The sequence below is a fragment of the Prunus persica genome, chromosome G2 (assembly GCF_000346465.2).
Source record: "Prunus persica cultivar Lovell chromosome G2, Prunus_persica_NCBIv2, whole genome shotgun sequence".
Classification (NCBI taxonomy): Eukaryota; Viridiplantae; Streptophyta; class Magnoliopsida; order Rosales; family Rosaceae; genus Prunus; species Prunus persica.
The window spans coordinates 26,928,549-26,951,251 of NC_034010.1; the positions used below are offsets into that span (position 1 = coordinate 26,928,549).

At 39.0% G+C, this 22,703-nt stretch overlaps 6 protein-coding genes, 1 non-coding gene and 1 pseudogene across 8 annotated transcripts; 5 read left to right on the forward strand and 3 right to left on the reverse strand.

Annotated features, from left to right (window-relative positions):
- Nucleotides 200-3,707, reverse strand: LOC18786789 (cation/H(+) antiporter 15). Its single transcript, XM_007220742.2, has 3 exons — nt 2,979-3,707; nt 1,656-2,657; nt 200-1,492 (listed from the first exon to the last, which is right to left on the reverse strand). Exons 1-3 carry the CDS (start codon nt 3,216-3,218, stop codon nt 284-286), a joined length of 2,451 nt encoding a protein of 816 aa, XP_007220804.2. The 5' UTR covers nt 3,219-3,707; the 3' UTR covers nt 200-283.
- Nucleotides 3,802-3,874, forward strand: TRNAR-ACG. Its single transcript has one exon. It is a non-coding gene; the product is annotated as a tRNA-Arg (tRNA).
- Nucleotides 5,211-6,176, forward strand: LOC18787343 (protein EARLY RESPONSIVE TO DEHYDRATION 15). Its single transcript, XM_007218494.2, has 3 exons — nt 5,211-5,319; nt 5,430-5,753; nt 5,845-6,176. The coding sequence occupies exons 2-3, from the start codon at nt 5,474-5,476 to the stop codon at nt 6,012-6,014; spliced, it is 450 nt and encodes a 149-aa protein (XP_007218556.1). The 5' UTR covers nt 5,211-5,319; nt 5,430-5,473; the 3' UTR covers nt 6,015-6,176.
- LOC18785132 (copper transport protein ATX1) lies at nt 6,191-6,874 on the reverse strand. The gene is made up of 3 exons (XM_007220444.2): nt 6,746-6,874; nt 6,575-6,650; nt 6,191-6,485 (listed from the first exon to the last, which is right to left on the reverse strand). The coding sequence occupies exons 1-3, from the start codon at nt 6,752-6,754 to the stop codon at nt 6,328-6,330; spliced, it is 243 nt and encodes an 80-aa protein (XP_007220506.1). The 5' UTR covers nt 6,755-6,874; the 3' UTR covers nt 6,191-6,327.
- LOC18787047 lies at nt 7,425-10,274 on the forward strand (annotated as a pseudogene).
- Nucleotides 10,633-13,037, forward strand: LOC18784842 (staphylococcal-like nuclease CAN2). The gene is made up of 9 exons (XM_020558698.1): nt 10,633-10,915; nt 11,171-11,226; nt 11,340-11,454; nt 11,556-11,666; nt 11,764-11,951; nt 12,033-12,089; nt 12,183-12,342; nt 12,426-12,494; nt 12,677-13,037. The coding sequence occupies exons 1-9, from the start codon at nt 10,751-10,753 to the stop codon at nt 12,773-12,775; spliced, it is 1,020 nt and encodes a 339-aa protein (XP_020414287.1). The 5' UTR covers nt 10,633-10,750; the 3' UTR covers nt 12,776-13,037.
- On the forward strand, nt 15,077-17,678 carry LOC18784923 (staphylococcal-like nuclease CAN2). The gene is made up of 9 exons (XM_007221051.2): nt 15,077-15,414; nt 15,678-15,733; nt 15,883-15,994; nt 16,102-16,212; nt 16,330-16,517; nt 16,624-16,680; nt 16,768-16,927; nt 17,046-17,114; nt 17,370-17,678. Exons 1-9 carry the CDS (start codon nt 15,250-15,252, stop codon nt 17,469-17,471), a joined length of 1,020 nt encoding a protein of 339 aa, XP_007221113.1. The 5' UTR covers nt 15,077-15,249; the 3' UTR covers nt 17,472-17,678.
- LOC18787648 lies at nt 17,786-19,500 on the reverse strand. Of its 2 annotated transcripts, none has more exons than XM_007218475.2 (3): nt 18,756-19,500; nt 18,171-18,240; nt 17,786-18,036 (listed from the first exon to the last, which is right to left on the reverse strand). In XM_007218475.2, the coding sequence occupies exons 1-3, from the start codon at nt 19,104-19,106 to the stop codon at nt 17,984-17,986; spliced, it is 474 nt and encodes a 157-aa protein (XP_007218537.1). In that variant the 5' UTR covers nt 19,107-19,500; the 3' UTR covers nt 17,786-17,983. The 2 variants fall into 2 exon arrangements, with proteins under 2 accessions (XP_007218537.1, XP_020413469.1); XM_020557880.1 differs by having other exon boundaries at nt 18,171-18,234; nt 18,756-19,382.

Genomic DNA, 22,703 nt, shown 5'->3' on the forward strand with positions numbered 1-22,703 from the left:
TTGAAGCCGGATGCTTTGCAGGTGATCCATGCGCTTCAAAAGGAATTAAGAGTCTTTCCATGAAAGGATCTCTAATCTAGATGCGGCTACACTTGTCGTGAGTGGTTGTAGAATGTTTTGTCGCAAATTGGGCGTCGTAAAATGTAATGAGGTTGCAGATCAGACGTGTAAAATTTCGTTGACAACATCTAAAGGAAAAATCAAAGGGCAAAAATGAATGGGTCTAAGTTTGAAAAGCAAAAAGAAGACCAAGACAAGACGAAGAGTTTCTAAGCTCTAAGCTCTATTTCCTATCATGTTCATTGACTGTAATTGTCCACGATCCTCTTACTGTTTCCTCAGGTGCATCATGAATTAGCGGTTCTCTGTCAATTGGTTGATTCCGGCTAACTGGTTTTCCTCCTATTCTCTGTTGTTGCAACACTAATACAGAAACTGAACAATGAAAGTCCGGGGAAGCAAGCATGTCTCCGACGATTCCAAGCTCCGGGCACTCACTCCACTCACCAAGCCCTGAAAGAAGTGGAGAGTCCTGATGGTGCCTCCCTACCAACATCAAATCAAAACAATCCACCATTGATCTGATAACAGCAGACAACCGTGCTCCATCTCTTACCACCTCCTCCACAACAACAAACCGCTCGTTGTCTCCATTGGCTACCCGGTATTCCTCAAGCAAGTCAGAGTCCCGCTTCCGGTCTTTACTATTTTCTTCTCCAAAGAGAAGGAACCGTGCAACTGTTAAGTCCACACTTGGATGCCTTGCCATGCGAGCGCCATAGGCCAGTGCCTCTGTATCATCTGCACCACCAATGAAGATCACAGCAACATGGCATATATACCGGCTGGCTAGCATTGACACCGACCCTCCTAGGACCCCTCGATCGATGAGAATTCCAACGGAGCAAGGTGCCTTTTCAAGGACATTGATGTTCATGGACTGGAGGGGTCGGTTCACTGACCCAATGCTGCCATCTATGGCCCATTGCTTGTGAAACGGCATGATCACAAGGTTTACCCTCTTCTCAAATGCTAACCGGCAAATATCATCATGCATTGTTACATAACTCGAGATGGAAGTGTATGCTTGGAGGGTGGCGTACCCTTCATTGTATTGCTCGTATTGCCTCATGGCTTTGACAATATGGCCAGACGAGCTGTTGTCTAAGGTGTCTTGGGGACGGTGTGATACAAGAACAGGGTTGGTTCGCCCCACAAGCTCAGTGAGGACGAGGGCTATGACTGCAACAGGGTTCTGTTCTGTAGCATTTGATACTTCCAGGACGTTTATGAATGTGGGAACGTTCTCTTGGTTGTGGATGCATGCTAGGATTCGGAGCTCTGACTCACGTTTCAAATGCTGGATTGTACTTCTTCTCGTCACTGCGTATTGCTTTGAAGGATCATAAAGATATCTTATCAAGGGTGTTACCACTGCTGTTATGAGCACCACTGAGATCACGACCAGCGCAAATTCTTGATCAGTCAGAACCTGTAAAACAAATTCATCATATAATTCAAGATTAGCATTGGTACTCACTCAAAGTAGTTAGAGAAAAATGCACAACAGAATCTGTAAGGGCCGATGGATGGAGAAGGTGCTGCTGGGAACTTCAAAAGTAAATGAGAGAGTTTCAAGTGATTGAGACTCAGACCTTGCTTTGCTTAAACAGGTTGAACATGACAAGCTCTGTGATGCCTTTTGAGTTGAGGATGAGGCCAAGCACAAAAGCTTGGCGCAGAGGCACATCGAAATAGCTGGCTGACAACATTACAGCTCCTATCTTCACCAGGCTAGAAAAGATAACCACCACCCCCACAATCCACAAAGACCGAGGATGAATCCTGAAGATGTTCGTTTTCAGCCCACTATTGGCAAGGTAAGTTGGATAGAATATTCCTGTAGCCATGATTTCCACCTTCGTCACCAAAGCCGCTCCCAAAGGCGGTCCTTCAGGCACCGCATAGCCAAGCACTAGGGGTCCAAGTAAGAAATGCTGGCTTACAAGCTCACTGATAAATCCACACAAAAGAACAAAGAGGAAAATGGTGACAATATATGACTCCTTGACAGATTTCCCTTCCTCTATACGGTTCAGCATCCATAGTATGATTGGTCTGAGCACATAAGCAACGCCAAGCACAAATACTAGTGCTGATAGTAGTTCAAACGTTGGAATTAATAAATTCCTGGTCCTATTATCCAAAATTGCCATACCAATTGCGACCAGGGCAATGCCGAGAACATCACAAAACATTGTTATAGAGAGGGCCAGGCGGCCCAGTTCGGTGTTCATGAGTTTGAGCTCAGCTAGTAAACAAGCAACAACAAGGGAACTTGATATACACTGTGATCCAGCTATACATGGGAGTGCCATCTTAAGGGTTTCGTCCATGGCGAGATACTTCATCATAACGAAGACTAGGCATTCAGGGAGCGCTAAGGTGAAGAAGAACACTGAAATTCCAATGGTCACCGCCCTTCTATCTGGCCTTAACATTCTTCCCGTGTTCATCTTCACTCCTATTGAAAAAAGGAAGAACATGAGGCCGAATGTTGCAGTAGTTTCGAACACATTGGCGCCTTTTACGGGGAAGAGGATGCGTGAGACTTCCTTTTTATGCCCCAGAACTGACGGGCCGAAAATTATACCACCCTGACAACCACACATAATTTTCATTTGTTAGATACATGCACAATGAGAAGGATATAGCTAGCTAGGTAATGATCCTTTTCCATACTAAAAGCTACACATTGATTTTCAAATTCATACATGTATAGGATAATCATATCAAACTTTTCTTCTTATCTTTTTTTGTTCAACTAGGTTGTTTGATTCTTCATTTTAACGAGTATTTACTTTGTTTATATACCCTTTAATGCAGAAAGCTAAACAATCCGACATAGTGAATTCTCACATATATAGAAATTATGCAAAAAAAAAACTGCGTATAAGTTTTGTCGATTGAAACCTTACAAAAATTTGAGAAACGACAGTGGACTGTCCCATAGGTTTGAGACAGAGATTGATCAACTGTGAAACTACGCCAATTATAGACAACTGCATCAAAAGAAGAGATGTAGCGGAACGCAGAGGGCTTCTGTGGCGCCACACACCCCCGGAAGCTATGCTGCTGTGGGGATCTTGGCAAACCAGAGTCACATTATCTACTGCCTGTTGGATTTCTCCAATCAAGTGATTTATTTCCATGCTCATCTTGGTCGAACTTTGCCTGCAGGAAGAACAAGAACAAGAAAGAAAGAAAGAAAGAAGAAAGAAGTGAAGGCAACAGCTACCATACACATGCACACACACTCAGAGAGAAATGGGAGGCAAAGCTGATATCTTGGAATTTATATTATTGACGGGCATTCATACAACAAATGGACTTCACATATCCTGCAAAATAGAATTATCTAAATTCGAGCCTTGAGAAATTTGCGGCAACTGAGCTATATTTGTACATCAAACATGCATATCAATCCTTGTCACGCCTGAGTTTATATATTATGTGTTAAGCTCTATCATCATTCATCGACCGTGTGATGTTGCGAATTTTCGACAAAGCGAGGTGCTTGGGACAATGAATCTCATGAAGAATTTAAGGTTGTTTAGCGAGGTGCTCCATGATCAAACTGTGCCATAATTTTGTCATAAAAAAAAAAAAAAAAAAAACTGTGCCATAATTTATACGGTTTCCATTCCATGTCTTCCCCAAAAGCCCAAACGTTAGTGTGTCTTGCTCGTTAATTACAAGTAACGAATGTGTTTATTAATGACAACAGAAGAATCAACAGGCGACTCTGTGGCCCAATGGATAAGGCGCTGGTCTACGGAACCAGAGATTCTGGGTTCGATCCCCAGCAGAGTCGTCCTTTTATTTGTAATTTTTTGTCCTACTAAACCAAATAAAACCATCTCTGGTTTCGATCCCCAGCAGAGTCGTCCTTTTATTTGTATTTTTTTGTCCTACTAAACCAAATAAAACCAAAGCTAGTAAGTTTTCCACCGTATATATTTATGAGTAAGGCTATGTATTATTTATTTGTTCGAAAATAACTTCATTTATTTTTTATAAATTATATCCACCCCCCCATCATTTATACCAACCAAAATTTGAGAAATTTTTTTTTTTGGTGTAAAATTTGGTAATAAGAGAAAATTTCACAAATGACACGAATTAGAGAGTATTCCAAAGTGTCACTTTAACCCCAAATTAAGGTTATGGTTCATCTCAATTAAAATGTGTTGCTATGTGTTATTTATGATGACCCGATTTGAATCAAGGTCACACCTTAACACAATTTTTCCCTCACACGGTATTGGTGCAATTATGAATTAGTTCTTGTCATGGCAAGAGCTGGGCTCTACCAATCTAGACAAGCCCAAAAGTAAAACTTGCCTAGATTGCTGCCTAGGCAAGCTGGCCTAATGTCAACGTCATTATGACGAGAGCAACCAATTTAAATAACAAACAAATTGAAAAAAAAAAGGTAAAAAAAATAAATTTTCAGAATTTTTATTATTATAAATATCTAATTATATTCTTTACTTCCTACACCAAAACTATATACAAATTCTCCTCTCCTTATATATCATGTGAATAGTAGTTGCCCTTAAATTACTATGACAATAAGTAGAAAACCAACAAAAAAATTATTAGAACTGACACTATTTATATGAATAGTAACAACCATCGTCTCTCTTTATCTTTTGTCATTGTAAATAGGTGAAAATGCTCTTAAAATAGTGTGTCTTCTCTTTTACTCAAGTCCCCTTATCTTTTTGGGTCAGAAATAGTAAATTAGATTAATCTAAAATAATTTAGACGATATAATGGTATTGTCGTGTAGTATACGTGTAAAGTATCGTGTATGTTGATAAGTGGATAAGACTGAAGCGGCTTTTGGCCGGTCCCAATTTGGCGTAGCCTAGAAATACAATAAACCAATACGGTGGGCCCTCTGTCAGATCCACTGCACCCAAACGTCGAATAATAATAATAAGAAAACGTTGGGCCTGTGGGCAAATCTACCAGTTTTGGACTTTGGAAAACTCTCGAAACAATTTCTCGTGGGCCCAACTCTCATTTGTGTCGTCATTTTACCCCAACTCACTCAGTGAGTGACCCACCGACCACACTTTTTTGACCCCTTTAAATAAATAAATAATTTAATTAATTAATTTTGTTTGATTTCCTTCTTAATTTACCTATTTATAGTCCGAGAGTCGCAACATAAAGATTACGGATATTTTTTACTCTTATCCTCATCCGCTCATTCATCATCATCACCTTCGACGCTCCAGTTTCTTTAGGGTTTCTCTCTCTCTCTCTCTCTCTCTCCTCGCTTTCTCTTCTAAATAATGTTGCGAGTTTTTGTTTTTTTGTCCGTTCGTATTTTGATTGTTGAGCTACGTCGTTTTCAGATTCATCACAGCAGCAGCAGCAGCAGCCAAACAGCGAACAGGCGATGGACGTGATTTCCAGGAGGACGACGACATCGTCGACTTTGAATCCGAACGCTCCGATGTTCGTGCCGTTGGCGTATCGGACGGTGGAGGACTTCTCCACCGAGTGGTGGTCCCTGGTCCAGTCCTCACCTTGGTTCCAAGACTACTGGCTTCAGGAGCGCTTCCAAGATCCCCAAAACGACCCCTTCTCTCCCGATATTAACGATCCTGCCCTCCCCGATGACGTCGATGCTCTCTTCGATGACGTTCACTACCCCAACAACAACACACAGGCACAGCGTAAGTAACTCTAAAATCTACTCTTCCGCTCTGAGTCAACTCTCCAGAGTTTCCGATCTAACTCTGTTCTGTCTCTCGTTTCTTGTACCAGAGGAGGAGGAGGAAGAGGAGAAGGATTTTCATAAGGAGCTGGTTTCCATGGGACTGCTGAAATGGCGAAAGGGTCGGCCTTTGGCTGAGGCTCCCAGGTTCATCGAAAAGGCTCCCAAGATTGTGAACGTGATGAAAGTGAGTCCGCGGGCGATTCAGCAGCCGAGGTAGACCGAGTCGCTGTCTCAGCCTCACTGAGTTTGATTGATTATGTAGTCTTTGTACATAAGAAGCAAGCATGGGTTTTTTTTTTAGTTTTCAGTTCTCTGTTCATGTAACTTTTTTACTTGCTTTCTTTGATCAATAAACTAATGAATCTGATTTGAGATTTGATTTTGTTCATCATCTAATTCAATTTGGGAGGAACCATTTTATTTATTGTAGCAGAGATTACAATACAAAATTGAAGGCGATGTGAATCCCCTCAAAAGATCAAAACCCTAATAAGATAGAAATTACAGCAATATTTTATGATTATTATTGTTCAATTATTTACTCCCTCTCCTTCTCCTTGCCCTTCTCCTTCCCAAGTGGTTGCCATCTTTCCAATCTTTTGAAGAACCCTAACAACTTCTTCTGTTGTAACGTTTCCAGTCACTGTGACCTTGTTCAGTTCTGCGTCCGCATTATATGTTTCAATATCTGCTAGGGGGAATCAAAACGAACCAATATTGTTTTAGCAAATAACAAAAATAGATTCAATGGGTTTCTGAGGTATAAATTAGAATTACCTTCGATCTTCTTGATGGCCTTCAAGATTTTCTTGATGCATTCTTCGCAATGCAAACCCACCTTCAATTCCACAACCTGATGCATGCAACCAAACATGGGAAAGTCGAATCCATTAGCTCAAACAAACAAAATCAAACTTGAAGTTTGCAACAAAAGGGTATGGAGCTTACATTTCCCATTCAACTTTGATAGACTGAGCAAGGAAGTGAGAATTGTGAAGTGGGAAGAAAGAGTGTTGTTTGTTGTTTACATAGTGAGTCCAAATTGAGAGACATACATTAACAAACAGTGTTGAATTTGGAGGTATTGGATTCTTTACGTGATTGGTGGGAACTTTTTTTATTTATTTCTCCACTTTGTGTTAAGCTACTTTGTTCTTGATTGCTGACAGCAACTAGCCTCTGCATATGTTTGTTAGGGTCGGCAAAAAAATCATGAAGCTGCCGGGTTTGGTTGGGGCAGAGATTAGGAATATATTGTTTTATTATCTGCTTATTCATCAAAGGAGGGCCCAGATTTTGAATGTTAATATTCGGTTCACACAAAGAAATGCAGAAAGAACCGTAAATTTTGGTGAAAGAATAACAAAGAAAAGGAAATCTTTTCTTTCCAATTCTTTGCTGTCATCCATTGTTTAGTGGACAGTGGCAAAGAAAAGGAGACTAATGGGTGTCTGTCAATAGACCTCTTGGGTGAGGTTTCTACCCACAACCTCAAATTGGGTTTGGATTGAAATTGAAATTGCACCAATTTTTCAGAAGACTGATGATTGGGGCCCATCTGGGCAACCCCAGAAGTTGGGTTTGGGCTAATTTCTTTTTTTATGGGCTGAAATTGTCACCATCAACAATGGAAGTGAAATTAATGGAGGTTTCCCTGCTCTCTAAATTGTATCTGGTAGTGTAAAGATGAAGCTAAACTCATTAAACCAGAGCTCACACATGTGACAATGAAGATGATGAACTGACATTATTAACATAGACAGGGTCCCCTGTTTTTTCTTTTCATTCCTTTTCTTTGTAGAATTCTTTCACTTCATCATGTGACATGTTTTATGGCCTGCCATGCAATATTCACAAAGATCGAATAAGACCTCTACAATATTGATCAATTGCAACCAGTTTTAGTTTCAGTAACAACCTAAACTTATGAATTTTCTTGTAGCTCTGTGCCCAGGAGGAGCACTTGCAAAGTGGGGTTATTGGGAAAGTTCTTCAGGTTCCTCCTATTGGGGCATTGCTATAAACCAACAACCACTGGCGGCGACTCTGAGTCGCTTGGCCCTCACGGCATCTCTGCTGCCACACTCGGCGTTTGGGCTCTTGTCTACGACCTTTTCAACTTCGAGATCACCTCTCAAGTATGTTTTTTCCAACTTTTTGAACCGTGTTGACAGTCTTGGTTGCTTAGTGGATTGTAAATTGTAATGTTGAATGTTTCTCAATTCTCATTCAATTTGTATGTGTCAGCTAAATATATGCATAATGATATTAGGTCCCAGAAGATCTCAGTCAACATGTTGTCTCATCCAAGAAGGCTCAAGCTAACTGGTAATCAGCAAGCAATTATCTGTCTCATTACTCTACAATTGGGAAGAAAGCAGACGTTGAGAAATTTATGTCCATATATATAAAGGTATAGAAAACTAGTTGAGACATGGAGAGAAGCAAAACAACCACCAAGAACAGAGGAAGAGGCAGCTAGGCTTGTCATACAAACCCTCAAGGGACACAAAAAGGCTGATGTTCAGGTACATTGCCACAATATTCAATCTGTTACACGTTGCTCAGAGAACACAACTGTAATTTGGAATATGGTAGCATAAAAAATTCTTTTGTGATTGCTTATCTACAGGGCTTATTGGATTTCTATGGTCTCCCTCGTCCCCATTCTCTTGTCAAAGTTCCTGCTGGGGTCCCAACTTCATTGCCTTGAGGAGTAAAGTTTGAGTTCCAGACACTACCAGTAATAAAAACAATTTTGCTCTCCAATTACTCATTTTCACCACAACCAAACCAATTGCTTGCCCTGAGAGACTAGTTCCCATAGGTGTATCATTTTGGTGAAACCAGGTTGATGCAAAAGCTGTTCCAGATGGCGATGGAGTGACAGTTTATGTCAGCACAGCAGATCCCAGAGAATCCTCCTGTGTTATGAGCGATGTGCAGATAGCAGCCATCCAAAGATCAGAAGCACGCGCTGATAAGAATTATACTAAGGCAGATGAACTTCACCAAAAAATCATTGATGCTGGATATCGGTACGTAGGATATTTTGATATGCTTCTCTTCTTGCATTAATTAGTCGTTTTCAACACAAGTTTCTGATTGCTTTTACCCCTCCATTCAGGGTACTGAATGTTCAAAACGAGGAGATCCTTGCTCGAAAGTATCGAATTCGACTGAGGTAAAATTTTCTGCTGCTTAATTATGTATTCCAACTAGCTGAACTGCACTGCACTTCACTTATTCTACTAGTGAAAGTTGATTGATTTTGAGAGAAAACAGGGGCATAGACGCACCGGAGATTTTAATGCCGTATGGACAAGTAGCCAAAGAGGAGCTGGTTAAGCTTCTTGAGGGCAAGTGCTTGAGGGTCCTTGTCTATGGGGAAGAACGTTATGGCCGCTGTGTGGCTGACGTATACTGCAATGGCATATTTGCACAGGAAGTAATGCTCAAGAAGGGTGGTGCATGGCATTACTCAGCCTACGATGCTCCGAATTTGCAAGAGTGAGTAAAATCATATTATAAATTCTGTATTTACATAAACTGTAATTTAAACTAACATAATTTTAAACTTTTAAAGTATAATCATTTTTTAGTTTGTAACATTTTATACATGTATCAATCATACTAGTGGGAAGAAGAGGCTCGGCGGAGGCAAATTGGGTTATGGGCTTCATCAAACCCTGAGAAGCCATGGGATTGGAGAAAGGATAGGCGTCAAAGACAGATGACATATTGGTGACAAAATTAAGTTCAGAATGAAACATTCATTATGAGATTATTTATGCCTTTAAGTGCAAGGCAGTAGTTTTATTTGGGGTAAAAAATGAGGTTTTGTGTTGCTATCCTTTTGCACACTAAACCCAAATACCTCACCTACCCTCATAATCAAATCCCACCAAGCAAGGGATAATCCATACTTGCCATGCCTTCAAGCCTGAAAATAAAAGAAAGCTCCACTACTTGAAGGAAGCCTACAACAAAAAGTTCATCACCTCCACGAACAAGAAGGATCGGCTGCCACTCTCCCATTTTCTCCCTCTCATTCACTAAGGCTCTCAAGCCTCTCTCTCAATGTAAAGTATATTATGTATAGATCTCAAATATGAAATGCAAATACAAACATAGTGGACGTAGCCCGATTATGGGTGAACCACTCTAAAATCTGTGTTTTATGTGTGTGATTGTGGTTTTGCCTCTCTAATGATGTTGATCCAAAATCCCCCATCAACAGTCTATATTTGAATTGTACAGTGGTTTGCACGTCTCTTCATTTCTCTTTTCAACTGTTGCTGAAAGTTGGGCGCCGCCTATTTGGAGAAGATTGTTGGGTTTGTGCTCAATCAACAATGTAAGGGACATTAATGGAGGTTTCCCTTCTCTAAATGCATCAAACCAGAGTTCACACCATGATGTGCCATGTGAGCTTGAAATGGAAGTGTCTTTACGTGCAATGAATTTACTGTTTTATTAAAATATACAGTAACAGGGTCCCCTGTTTTTTCTCTCCCCTGTTCTTTCTTTACAAATTTCTCTGCCTGCCACAGGTTTTATTTTGTGGCCTGCCATAAAATCTTTACACACACACACAGAGAGATCAAATAAGCCCTCCACTAATATTGATCATCAATTGTTCAATTGCAAACAGTTTCAGTTTCAGCAACAAACTAACGTGATGAACACAAAAAGAAAAAATCCCACACTTAGACTTGATTCTTACGTTACAGCGTTGACCACGCCACCACACAACTAGCCACGTGTCAATCTGTTTTCTGATCCGTTGCTTGGATTGGATCCTTCCCCTTTCCAATCGCACCAGATTCACCAACCCAAAGATCTCTCATTTCTCTTGTTCTCAAAAACCTTTTCTTTTGCTTCTTTCTTCAGCTTCCGCGTCTAATTCTCTTGTACCTCTGAGCCTTGCTGGTTGCTGAGGCTCATTGCAAAATGGGGTTGTTGGGAAAATTCTTAAGGTTCCTGTTGGAGCTGGGGGATTGCTGCAAACCCACAGGCGGCAACTCTGAGTCGCTTGGGCCTCACGGCGTCTCTGCTGCCACAGTCGGCGTTTCGGGTCTTGCCCACGACCTCTTCAATTTTGAGACCACCTCTCAGGTACCTTTTTTTTGTTTCATACATTTCAGCTGTAATTGAACCCTGTTAACAGTCTTTTGTTGCTTAGTAGATTTGTGAATTGTAATGTTCAATATTTCTCAATTCTCATTCATAAATATAAATAGATAGGTAAGCTGAATCTATGCACAATGCTATTAGGTTTCAGCCTTTCTGGGTTTTGTTAATTTTCATCCCATTTTATTAAGGTTGACTTTTTTTAAATTCTTCTTCAATCTTCCATGATCATGATTTAAGGTCCCAGAAGGACTCAGTCAGCATGTTGTTTCATCCAAGAAGGCTCAAGCTAACTGGTAATCAGCAAGCAATTATCTATCTCATTAGTTTTGAATTGGGAAGAAAAAAAAAGGTCTTCATAAATTTATCTCCATATAATTGGCTCAATTTGACTTCTCCAACTTTCCAGGTACAGAAAACTAGTTGAGACATGGAGAGAAGCAAAGCCACCACCAAGAACAGACGAAGAGGCGGCTACGCTTGTTATACAAACCCTCAAGGGACACAAAAAGGCTGATGTCCAGGTACATTGCCACAATATTCAACCTGTTACATGTTGCTCAGAACACACTTATAATTTAGAATGTGTTAACATAAAATTTCTTTTGTGATTGCTTATCTACAGGGCTTATTGGCTTTCTATGGTCTCCCTCATCCCAATACTCTGGTCCAAGTTTCTGCTGGGGTCCCAACTTCATTGCCTCAAGGAGTAAAGTTTGAGTTCCAGACACTTCCAGTAATAAAAACAATAATGCTCTCCAAGAACTAATTTATACCACAACCAGGTACCTTGAAACTAGTTCTGATGGGAAAAATCGTTTTGATGAAACCAGGTCGATGTAAAAGCAATTCCAGATGGAGATACAGTGACTGTGTATGTCAGCACAGAAGATCCCAGAGAATCTTCCTGTGTTCCGAGCGATGTGAAGACAGCAGCCATCCAAAGATCAAAAGCACGCGCTAAGAAGAATTATACGAAGGCAGATGAACTTCACAAAAAAATCATTGATGCTGGATATCGGTAGGATATTGATCTGCCTCTTCTTGCATTAATTAATCGTTTTCAACACAAGTTTCTAATTGCTTTTACCACTCCATTCAGGGTACTGAACATTCAAAATCAAGAGATCCTTGCCCGAAAGTATCGGATTCGACTGAGGTAAAATTTCTGCTTAATTACAGGATTTCCATTAGGTGCACTGCACTTAATCTTCTAGTGAAAGTTAATTGATTCTGAGGTAAAAAAGAACAGGGGTATAGACTCGCCGGAGAGTTCAATGCCGTATGGAAAAGAAGCCAAACAGGAGTTGGTTAAGCTTATTGAGGGCAAGAGCTTGAGGGTCCTTGTCTATGGAGAAGACCGTTATGGCCGTTGTGTAGGTGACATATATAGCAATGGCATATTTGCACAGGTAATATATGTCACATAACTTTAATATCTGTCCGCTACAAAATACCGACAAGTCTTCTGATCTCCGTTTTCGATCTCAACCAGGAAGTAATGCTCAAGAAGGGGTGTGCATGGCATTACACCGCCTACGACCAGCGCTCAGAACTTGCAAGAGTGCGTAAAATCATATTATGAATTACTGATCTATAAAATATAAACAAAAACTAATAACTAGCTGAAAATTGCGAGTTGGGAAATATAACAGAATTAAAACAGAAAAACTTTTAATTAGTATGATCGTTTCTATTTTCAACTTCTTCACTCATAATATATAGTATGTCGTTTATTTATAATAGTGGGAAGAAGAGGCTCGATTGAAGCGAGTTGGGTTATGGGCTTCATCAAATCCTGAGAAGCCGTGGGAATGGAGAAAGCATAGACGCGAAGCCAGATGACATATATATTCTTGACCAGAGGATGAGTTTATTCACATTCATGATTGCCATCTCTGCAGCAAGTAGGCTCCTGCCTCCAGCCCAAGTTGTGATCGTCTAAACAAAGTCCCCAGGTGGAGGAGGTTGGGAAATTGCACAAACAATGATGAAATGAGAAGAACACATATGCTTTTCGCATGTTTTATTCTTATAATTGATTGATATTGGAAACCTTTGAACGTTTCATATGGGAAAAATTGCACCTACATTAGCTTCAACTCCAGAGTTAGTCCAAAGACAAATCTAAGATAAATTTATATGGATCACAAGATCTCGAGTGTAGAAACAAATACTTTTAACCACTTGACCAAAGGTACACTTTGACTGCAAATAGAGTTCATATATGCTTTATGGATCCAAAATCTGGGACTGTTAGGTTAACGAGAAGCTCCAAAAAATCATTTCTATACCCAAAGCCTAACCGAACCCACACCATCACCTAATGCACTAATTGAGCACACCACCAAAATCGATGCCTTCATATAGGAGTTGGAAGTCCCCCTATTCATAGATATACTTGGGAAATACATGTATATCCTGAGTGGAGAAATTTAACTTTCAAATTTCCACTAACCTGGTTGCCATAATAAATCCTCCAGAAATTTTTAAGTGGTTGATGAAAGTTATACAAAAAATGGTAAAAGGCAACAAAATTGCAAGAGAGACTTACCATTTCACAATGAACTAATGCCCTATTAACAAGGTTATTTAAAAGGGCTTCTTTTTCTAAAGAAATTCTAGTCTGCTGGAAAATTAGGAAGGCGAGGATTAACCTTCTATTTTGAGACATCCAACCTCATCATGCTATGTGTATTCGTTTTGCTACTTTGCATGGTATGGACTACAGGAAGCAGAATCACACAACTAAACCTATAATTAATAGACATATGGACATCAAATGGCATCTTCCTCCTGTTGGGGGGGTCAAAATTAATTTTGATGGGTGAGTCCAAGAGTTACAAGGATCAACTAGATTTGTAATTATGGATAGTGAGGGCCATGTACTCCTTGCTGGTGCTAAGAAGATTGGGGAGTCGACAATCTCGATAGCTGAAGGCATTGCCTTGCAAGATGACCTAGTTCATGCTCTTGACCATGGTTGGCGAAATCTGATTGTAGAAGAGGACTCCAAATTGATAATTGATTGTGTCCTAAGTAAGGTTTCAATTCCTTGGAGAGTGCATATGCATTAGCTAGGTTGGGCTATGGTCTGACCTCTTGTATTTGGGAGTATGGTCTCCCCTTATTAGTTGTATCTCCTTTCTAATTTGACCTCTTTGGACCTTTATGGTCTCTACGTTTTGTTTTGTAATTTTTTTTTTCTGCATAAAAAATGGTTATTTAAAACAAGCTCTCCTTTTTATCAACGGGATCTAGTCTAATTAAAAAGAGCATTGACGTGCAGACACGAGGCCACAATACACCAATCACCTTTCGCAATTTCTTGATAGGCAAACAAGAACTTAACCTTGGTTCCACCAGGACGATTTCGACGACGATGTTGGCGCTGCAAGTCCACCACTAAAGCCCTCCCTACAAACGGAAAAGAATTGTCTGAGCACAAAGATGCAGTATTTTCCATTCTTGCTTCAGGTCTTCCGCGTGAAAGCAAGGAATTAATTAAATAATACTTGCTAGCAGGAATGGAAGTTATCTTATTTAACCTTTGCGATTATATGAGCAGGATTGGGGGAAAAAAAAAACATTTATCAGATATGGGGCATAGCAGCCCCAATTTACCCCTTACTCATACCCAAAGAAGAGAAATTGGATTAATACTTTGTACACCATCCAAAAAGTGTTGTCTTTGGTGTCAATTGGGAAATTTCATAGTGCCAACCAATCAAATTACAGGATGACAAAACTTGGCCACCCTCCCAATTCAGGTCGTCAATTTAATTCACTCCAAGATCTCACCTCCCAATTAAATTGTTGAATCTAATGCACTCTAATTTCTCATATCATAATAACATAATATATCTTTACCCCGTTATACATAAACTATGTTCATATATTTTCGTTTCCTTACAATAAAATCACCGAAAGTGTGTGATGTTGCACAGTTCATATACTTTCACTTTCTTACAATAAAATCATGAAAAGCGGGTGATGTTTTTCTTTTCTAAGAATAATTCCAAAACAAAGAAGACAATAACAAATTCGTAGTTGATAATAGCATGCCTATAACACGTAGGATACTGACTTAAACGGTTGACCAAAAGACCAAGACTTGCCTCACTTCCTTTTCCATTCCCTAGAATGCAAGCATTATTACTGTTTGCTTTACCAAACTTCACCAACCGAATATAATATCTAAAAGCTCCTTCAACTCTCGCTCTTGCTTCTTTCTTCAGCTTCTGTTCTGTGTCTGTTTTCCTTGTAGCTCTGAGCTTTCGCTTGCTGAGGCTCAGATTACCAGCAAGGAACATTGCAAAATGGGATTATTGGGAAAGTTGGTAAAGTTCCTGTTGGGACCTTGCTTAAAGCCCACAACCACAGGCGGCGACTCTGAATCACTTGGGCCTTACGGCGTCTCCGCTGCCACAGTTGGCGTTTCGGCTCTTGCCCACGACCTCTTCAACTTTGAGATCACCTCTCAGGTACCTCTTCAACTTTGCTATCATTCTTTTGTTCCTTATGGTATGTAGACTCTAGTGTAATTAAATATTATCAGTTCTCATTCCTTTTTTATGTCTCGGTAAAACAGAAGAAACAAGTAAGGTTAATCTGAGTAAATTAATGCATAATGATATTGGGTTTCAGCCTTTCTGGATTTTGTTAATTTTCATCCCATTTTATTAAAGTTGACTTTTTTTTTTTCCTTCCTGTTTTCCTTTTCAAATTTTTATGATTATGATCTTAGGTCCCAGAAGGACTCAGTCAGCATGTTGTTTCATCCAAGAAGGCTCAAGCCAACTGGTAATCAGCAAGCAATTATCTATCTCATTTGTGCATATATTTTACTGGATTTTCTGGGTAACATACAGGGAGTGGCTAAGAGTGAAAGACCATTTTTACAACTTATGTCTCTTATTATTTGATTCCTCTAAATTTCCAAACATATAAAGGTATAGAAAACTAGTTGAGGCATGGAGAGAAGCACAACCACCGCCAAGAACAGCCGAAGAAGCAGCTAGGCTTGTTATACAAACCCTGAACAGACAGCAAAAGGCAGTTGAGGTACACTTAAGAAGCATTGCCACAATATTCAACCTGTTACATGATGCTTACAAATATAATGTGGAATATGGTAACATATAAATTCCTTTGTGATTGCTCATTTGTAGGGCTTATTAGCTTTCTATGGTCTTCCTCTTCCCCATACTGTGGTCCAAGTCCCTGCTGAAGTCCCAACTTCATGGCCTCAAGGAGTACAGTTCGAGTTCCAGACACTACCGGTAATAAAAACTAGTATCGCTTTCCATTTACTCATTTTTACCACAACCAAACCAAGTGCCTGCCTTGAATTGAAACTAGTTCTGAGAGGTGAATTTTATTTGTTTTCATGAAACCAGGTTGATGCAAGAGCAGTTGCAGATGGCGATGGACTGACAGTCTATGTCAGCACAGCAGATCCTACGGAGTCATCCCGTGTTCCGAATGAAGTGCTAATGGCGGCCGTCCGAAGAGCAAAAGCACGCGCTAAGAAGAATTACACAAAAGCAAATGAACTTCACAAAAAGATCACTGATGCTGGATATCGGTTGGATATTTATACGCATCTTGCATAAGTTCTGTTAAATTCAGGGGACTGAATATTTAAAATGAGGCAGGGTACTAATTGCTTTTGCAACTTCCATGCAATGCAGGGTACTAAATATTCAAAATGAGGAGATCCTTGCCCGAAAGTGTCGGATTCGACTGAGGTAAAGTTATGTGCTTACAAGATTTCAGCTAGCTGCAACTTATTCTAGTGCTGAAGCTGAAAGTTAATTGTAAGAGAAAACAAACAGGGGTATAGATGCACCAGAGAATGCAATGCCCTATGGACAAGAAGCCAAACAGGAGCTGGTTAGGCTTCTTGAGGGAAAGTGTTTGAGGGTCCTTGTCTATGGGGAAGATCAATTTGAGCGCACTGTAGCTGACTTACATTGCAATGGCATATTTGTACAGGTACTAACTATATATATGTATGCCACCTAACATGAGTATCTATCTATCTACATATGCTCATAATTAATACCAACAAGTCATCTATCTGATTCTCATCTCCTTTCTCAATCTCAACCAGGAAGAACTGCTCAAGAAGGGGGCTGCATGGCATTACGCAGCCTATGACCAACGTCCGGAATTTGCCAGAGTGAGTAGTATCCTATTATGAGAGAGAAATATTACCATTTAGGAGAGTTATTTGATATTTTCATTAAGTTTTTTTTATCTCTAATTAAAGAGATTGATGCTGTTTTCTCTAACTGATCACTATTTTGAAGAAGTTACTAAAGATATTGGGCTAGAATGTAGAGAGCAAAATATTACTAAAACAACATAATTTTAAACTTTTAAAGTATAATCATTTTTATTTTTCAACATTTTACGCATGTATCGATCATGATAGTGGGAAAAAGAGGCTCGAGGGAGGCGAGTCGGGTTATGGGCTTCATCAAACCCTGAGAAGCCATGGGAATGGAGAAAGCATAGGCGCTCAGGCAGATCATGACATATTTATGACAAAATTAAGTTCTGATTGAAACATTATGTGTAAGACACAAAATTATGTCTTTAGTGCAAGTACAATAGGTTTTGGAGTGAATAAGAAGTTGTGTGTAGCAATCCTTGCACATTAAACCCAACATTGTGTAATTATTTGAGTAATATACTTTCATCTATGTTTGAATTGTAGCACAATGGTTTGAAGATCGCTTCATTTTTCTTTTCAACGTTGGAGCTTTTCTCTGTTGCTGAAGGTAAGATATTTGGGGCCAAAAGCCCAGACAGCACAAACTAACACAAACTAACAGATGCTTTGCCTGATTACTGCAAAACGTTGCCAAATTCCTCTGAGCTAGATTTTAGAATTTGCAAGTTGGATTGAAGCCAAAGATTCTTAAAGGAGGTAGATAATGGACAAAGCTTGCTTATGCAAAATAACACTGAATATGAGTTCTTTCTATGACAGGGTATCACAATTAAACCCAACCTCAGAAGCAAACTCAAAATTTACATTTGGCCTTATTTTGCATCCTCTTCCAATTCATCCGAGTTTGAATCACTTGCGTTATAACCTAATCAAACCAACCAGAAATCAATTAGGGCCAAGTAAGGTCACACTACTAATGATCAAGACCAACAAGAAATCAATTAGAACCAAGTAAGGTCACACTACTATTGATCCAACCAGCGAGAGAGAGATGAGTACCTGGAGGTTTATTACTCACTTTCCAAACCGAAGTTCGACTTTTCGAAGCTCTATTCATCCAAGCCTGCCCCTAAGTACAGACAAATCACTACCGTCTTCAGAATGCACAACTCGCAAGTACAGGATGAGTTAAGAACAGAGTACAAACATAAACGCCATAGAGATTTAACCATACTTCACACACCCGTTTGCCCCAAAAAAACAGATGGGCTAAAACAACAAAGCAACCAAGCCCTAATGAGGCATCAAGAACACATTCGTCAATGCTTCATGGTAACAAGACCAGCAAAAACAGAATCATGCATTCGAAATTTAAAATTTTTTCTACTTTTAGCCTAACTGATAATAACTTTCCCTCGAAAACTTAGAAGCCCAAACAAACAATATGAAGCACAGGACTCAAAAACCTTCCTTGCCTTGTTTTACCAGTGACCACATTAAGAACCAATCAATTTTCTAAATGAAAACAGAGCACTTAAACTTAAAGCCCTTAACCTCCAATCCAAAAATGCACACAAAACAAATATAACAATTTGAAAGCAAAAACTAAGCAGAATCAAAGAAACCCAAAAATAAAATTCAAACCTTTTTGGCGTCTCTAGAAACGCCATAGCCGCTGTAATACATCTGACCCACCAAGACCTGCATGGAGCTATCACCCGCCTTGGCCTCCTTGAGCGTGTCCTGGAACCACCGTTTCACGCAGTCTGAGACCACCCGGGCCAGCGGAACCCGGCTCTGGCCCTCGGAGCTCTCCATCTTCAGCTTAATTCGCTCCGGGTCGACCCGAAAGCTCTCCGATTTGGGTGCTTGTGGGGGCGAAATTCGGACTTGCGAGACTTGCTTGGTGCGTCTGGGCCTGCCTGGGAGCTTGTCCGCAGAGACAACTCTGGTGAACTCTTGGAATCTGGTCGCTGTAGGAAGTGCCTTTCCCATGAACGATAAAAGCAAGCAGATTTCTTTTTGGGGGGGTTTTTTATCGAATGGATTTGGAAATGGAAAATGAGGCAAGGCAATTGGTTTGTTATCGAGTTTTCATGGTTTGGGTTTTGGGTGTTTCTGGATCTGAAACTACACCAGACTTTCAGATTTGTGCAAGATGGGTGATAGTTTGGTGTTTGCATTGTCTTTTTTTATTGGCGGCTTCTCTAATTAGAGAGACCTTTTCTTCTTTTCTATATAATTAATTCAATAAACAAAAACTCTGGGGATTTACAGTTGTTCTTGTTCTGGGCTTTTCATGAACAACAGGCCTCCAGCTTGACCCCAATTTATTTATATTTGGGCTTTTTTATCCTAACCTTGGCTCAACTAAAACATGGGTCTTGAAGCTTTAGCTCTCTTCTTTGACAGCGGACGACAACACGACAAGAAAACGAGTTCGATTAGGCTCGGTGTTGTCGACGTCAACAAGATAAGCTGACAATAGCCCAGCCCAGCACAGACAACAAATGTAAGAAGAAAGTGCTTTCAAAATTCTTCTCTTTTTTACCAAGGAAATGAATTTGGCCTCGCTTTTTGACAAAGTGTATGTCAACCTTTTCAATAAGTTGATAGGGATATAAGGTGACATTTACATTAACCTTTTTGTATAGTGTCACCGTCACATTGTCACGTAATGTTATTAATATACATGTTATAATATGTAAGAAGAATTATTTTTTATTTTAAGATATAATATTAATAAATAAAATACATTATAATATTTGTAGATTAATAACATCACATGACAGTATTACGATGACACAAGAATTTTTCGTGTCGTATTATGCAGAAAAAAACTAATCCATCTACCAAAAATGACTCTGGACCAAACCTGCTATAATGGTGGGTTCCTAAATATGCATAGCCATAGCAGTCTCCATCTGCGTGTGGATGATGCTTCGTCTGCATGCATGCTGCTCTTTTCATGTATGTTTTCCTCCTTCAATCCTGTATCTGAATGGAAATTGGTTTTGTCTTAATCTAGTTTAAATTATGTGACCAAGCACAACACAACTGCACTCGAATCTCCAAGTTTGCTTCAACAAGTCTGGCGTTTGCAAAGACAACTTGGACAAATGCAGCGAAGAACAAATTCTTTATATTCCAATTGCAATGCAAACAATTGAATATACCCAACTTGTGTTTATTTTATGAGCTTCGTTTTCGATCCTATCCTGCATCCCATGTCCGAATCAAGACACTGCTTTAGTTTATTATGCTTCTGGAAAATACGTAAGCTTCTATCTTTCTCCTTAATCTCATGGATTCTTCCCTTAATTAATTCAGGATAAAACGTGCTTATCTTAAGGGATAATTAACTACTTATTTTGGCAAAATATGTGCAACTAGTCAAAGCTATCTATTTCAATTGTGTAATTGCCATCTTCAAGTGTATTTGGACCTTAGCTTGCGCAAATCCGATTCAGATTATACATTACTCAAAGACTTGATAAATACCGTGTTTATGTTAAGATTCATATTTTATTTATTTATTTTAATAATACGATATTCTAAATTATTTTAAAAGAGTTGAACATAATGTTTTAATCAGCTGACATACACCACATCTCTTACTTACGTATGATTATATTTTAATTTTGTTAGCTTCTCAAATTTAGGAATTTATAGTTGCATGATATGTAAATCCACAATCTAAATAACAAATCTTTCGACCAAAAAAAAATAAAAAAATCTAAATAACAAATTTCTCGTATATACGTTAAGGAAAAAGCTTCCCCATATGTTAACTACGTTTTACGTGAAAATGAATGTAAACAAGTATCTTTATGTGATATGTCTGGCTGCATAAGAGAATCACGAAAGCACAACTTGTTAATTAATTGAGTAAATTGACCATTTCTCATACCTACCCCACAACATGCGTAAAGAAATTACTGAAATCAATAAAAAAAATTAGTGGAGATTAGACTAAACATGACGTGACTAGACTATACTAATCACTATAGCACGATTTGGATGGAATATGATAAAATGACCTGGGAATGATTATCAGTTTGATAAGCTACTTTCTCAACCAAAACAAACAGTGATCAGAATTAGATGTGGGTTTATTTTCAAGTAATTATCAATCAATTTCCATAATCAACAGTCTTTATATCTAATAGGATAGGAGCATCAAATTATCAACATGGCCCTCTCAGGATATCATCATTTCCCACCTTTTGAACAAAACTTTGTGGGTTACAGGTGGAAATCTCAAATCAAAGTCTTTTTTCTTCCCCCCACGCATGTTTTGCTAACTGTGTTAATTTCAAAATAAATGTGTGTATGTGCAAATACCTTTTGTTGGGTCGGATAAAACTAATTAATTTCCCTCTCTTAATTATTAATATTAATAAGACTTTGGACAAAGGTTGAGAGTGACAATTCATGGAATATTTGAGGAGATAGGAATAAATTCCACATAAGATCCATTTGAATGTTGGATACCTAACAAGTTTCAGACTAGGTCTAAATTCACCACCTCACACAAATTGAGAGGTGGTTCAGGAATATGCCTCTTACTCAGCATATTTTTGTTATTTCAAATCATAAGTTTGATCTAAATAAGAGAAAAAACGTAGAGAGCAAAAATCGAATTCTCACCGTGAATATAAGATAAACTCTACTAAAAAATAATGAAAGTTGTGGATGTGGGACTATATTTTTAGCGCACCTGTGTGCTTGTGAGATATTGAAAAAAAATTCTGTTACAAACAAGTTATCGCATGCAGTTGATCAAGAAGACCAATCAAGGAACAGTTGAGATCTTGTCGGGTTGATGTCATCCTTTTAACGTTAAGTTTCATAGTAGTTGCAAAAAGTTTGGGTGATCATGAGACCTCCTCTCCTCCTCATCAATTATATAATATAGTTCTTGTAATATTCTAAATCATTTAACTTTGATTGATGACAGTGTGTCACAGAGTAGTGGTCTTTCACCTTCGGTATAAAAAAATGCAGTAATTAATCATAAATTATTATGGAGTTTAATCTATAAACGAAAACGGAACATCAGAACCCTCTCGAAGATGTTCTTTGTTTTTTTAAAACACAAAACTCATACAAATAATTGAAACGATACAATGGACGACCATTATCAGGTTTTGGGGCGTAAAAATCAATGGACACAAATGGCTGGCACAATAAATGGTCCCACAAAACAAAGAACATGATTGTCACGATATACATGTGACCAAATCTCTTCCACTTCCAGTGGTTGAATCTTTTGGGTCCTACAAGATGAGATCGACGCTCAAGATATGTTTCATGTACGTTTCCGCCGGACGGTGATTTGTGTATGAACGTCCACGTGGACATTACCGGCCCCTACATATGCATCGGACGAAATAAAGCTGGAAGAGCATATCCACCGTACACGTGGCTTAGAGTTTTGTTGGTATGATAGCATCTCTAAGGGAGATGTCAAATACCAAACATCAAATTTAAATTTGATGGCTGATGTGGTAATTTTATATCTTGCACAACTTTACACTGTATTCGATATGTCAAATTAAATTATTATTTTATTATATTTTAGTATTGATT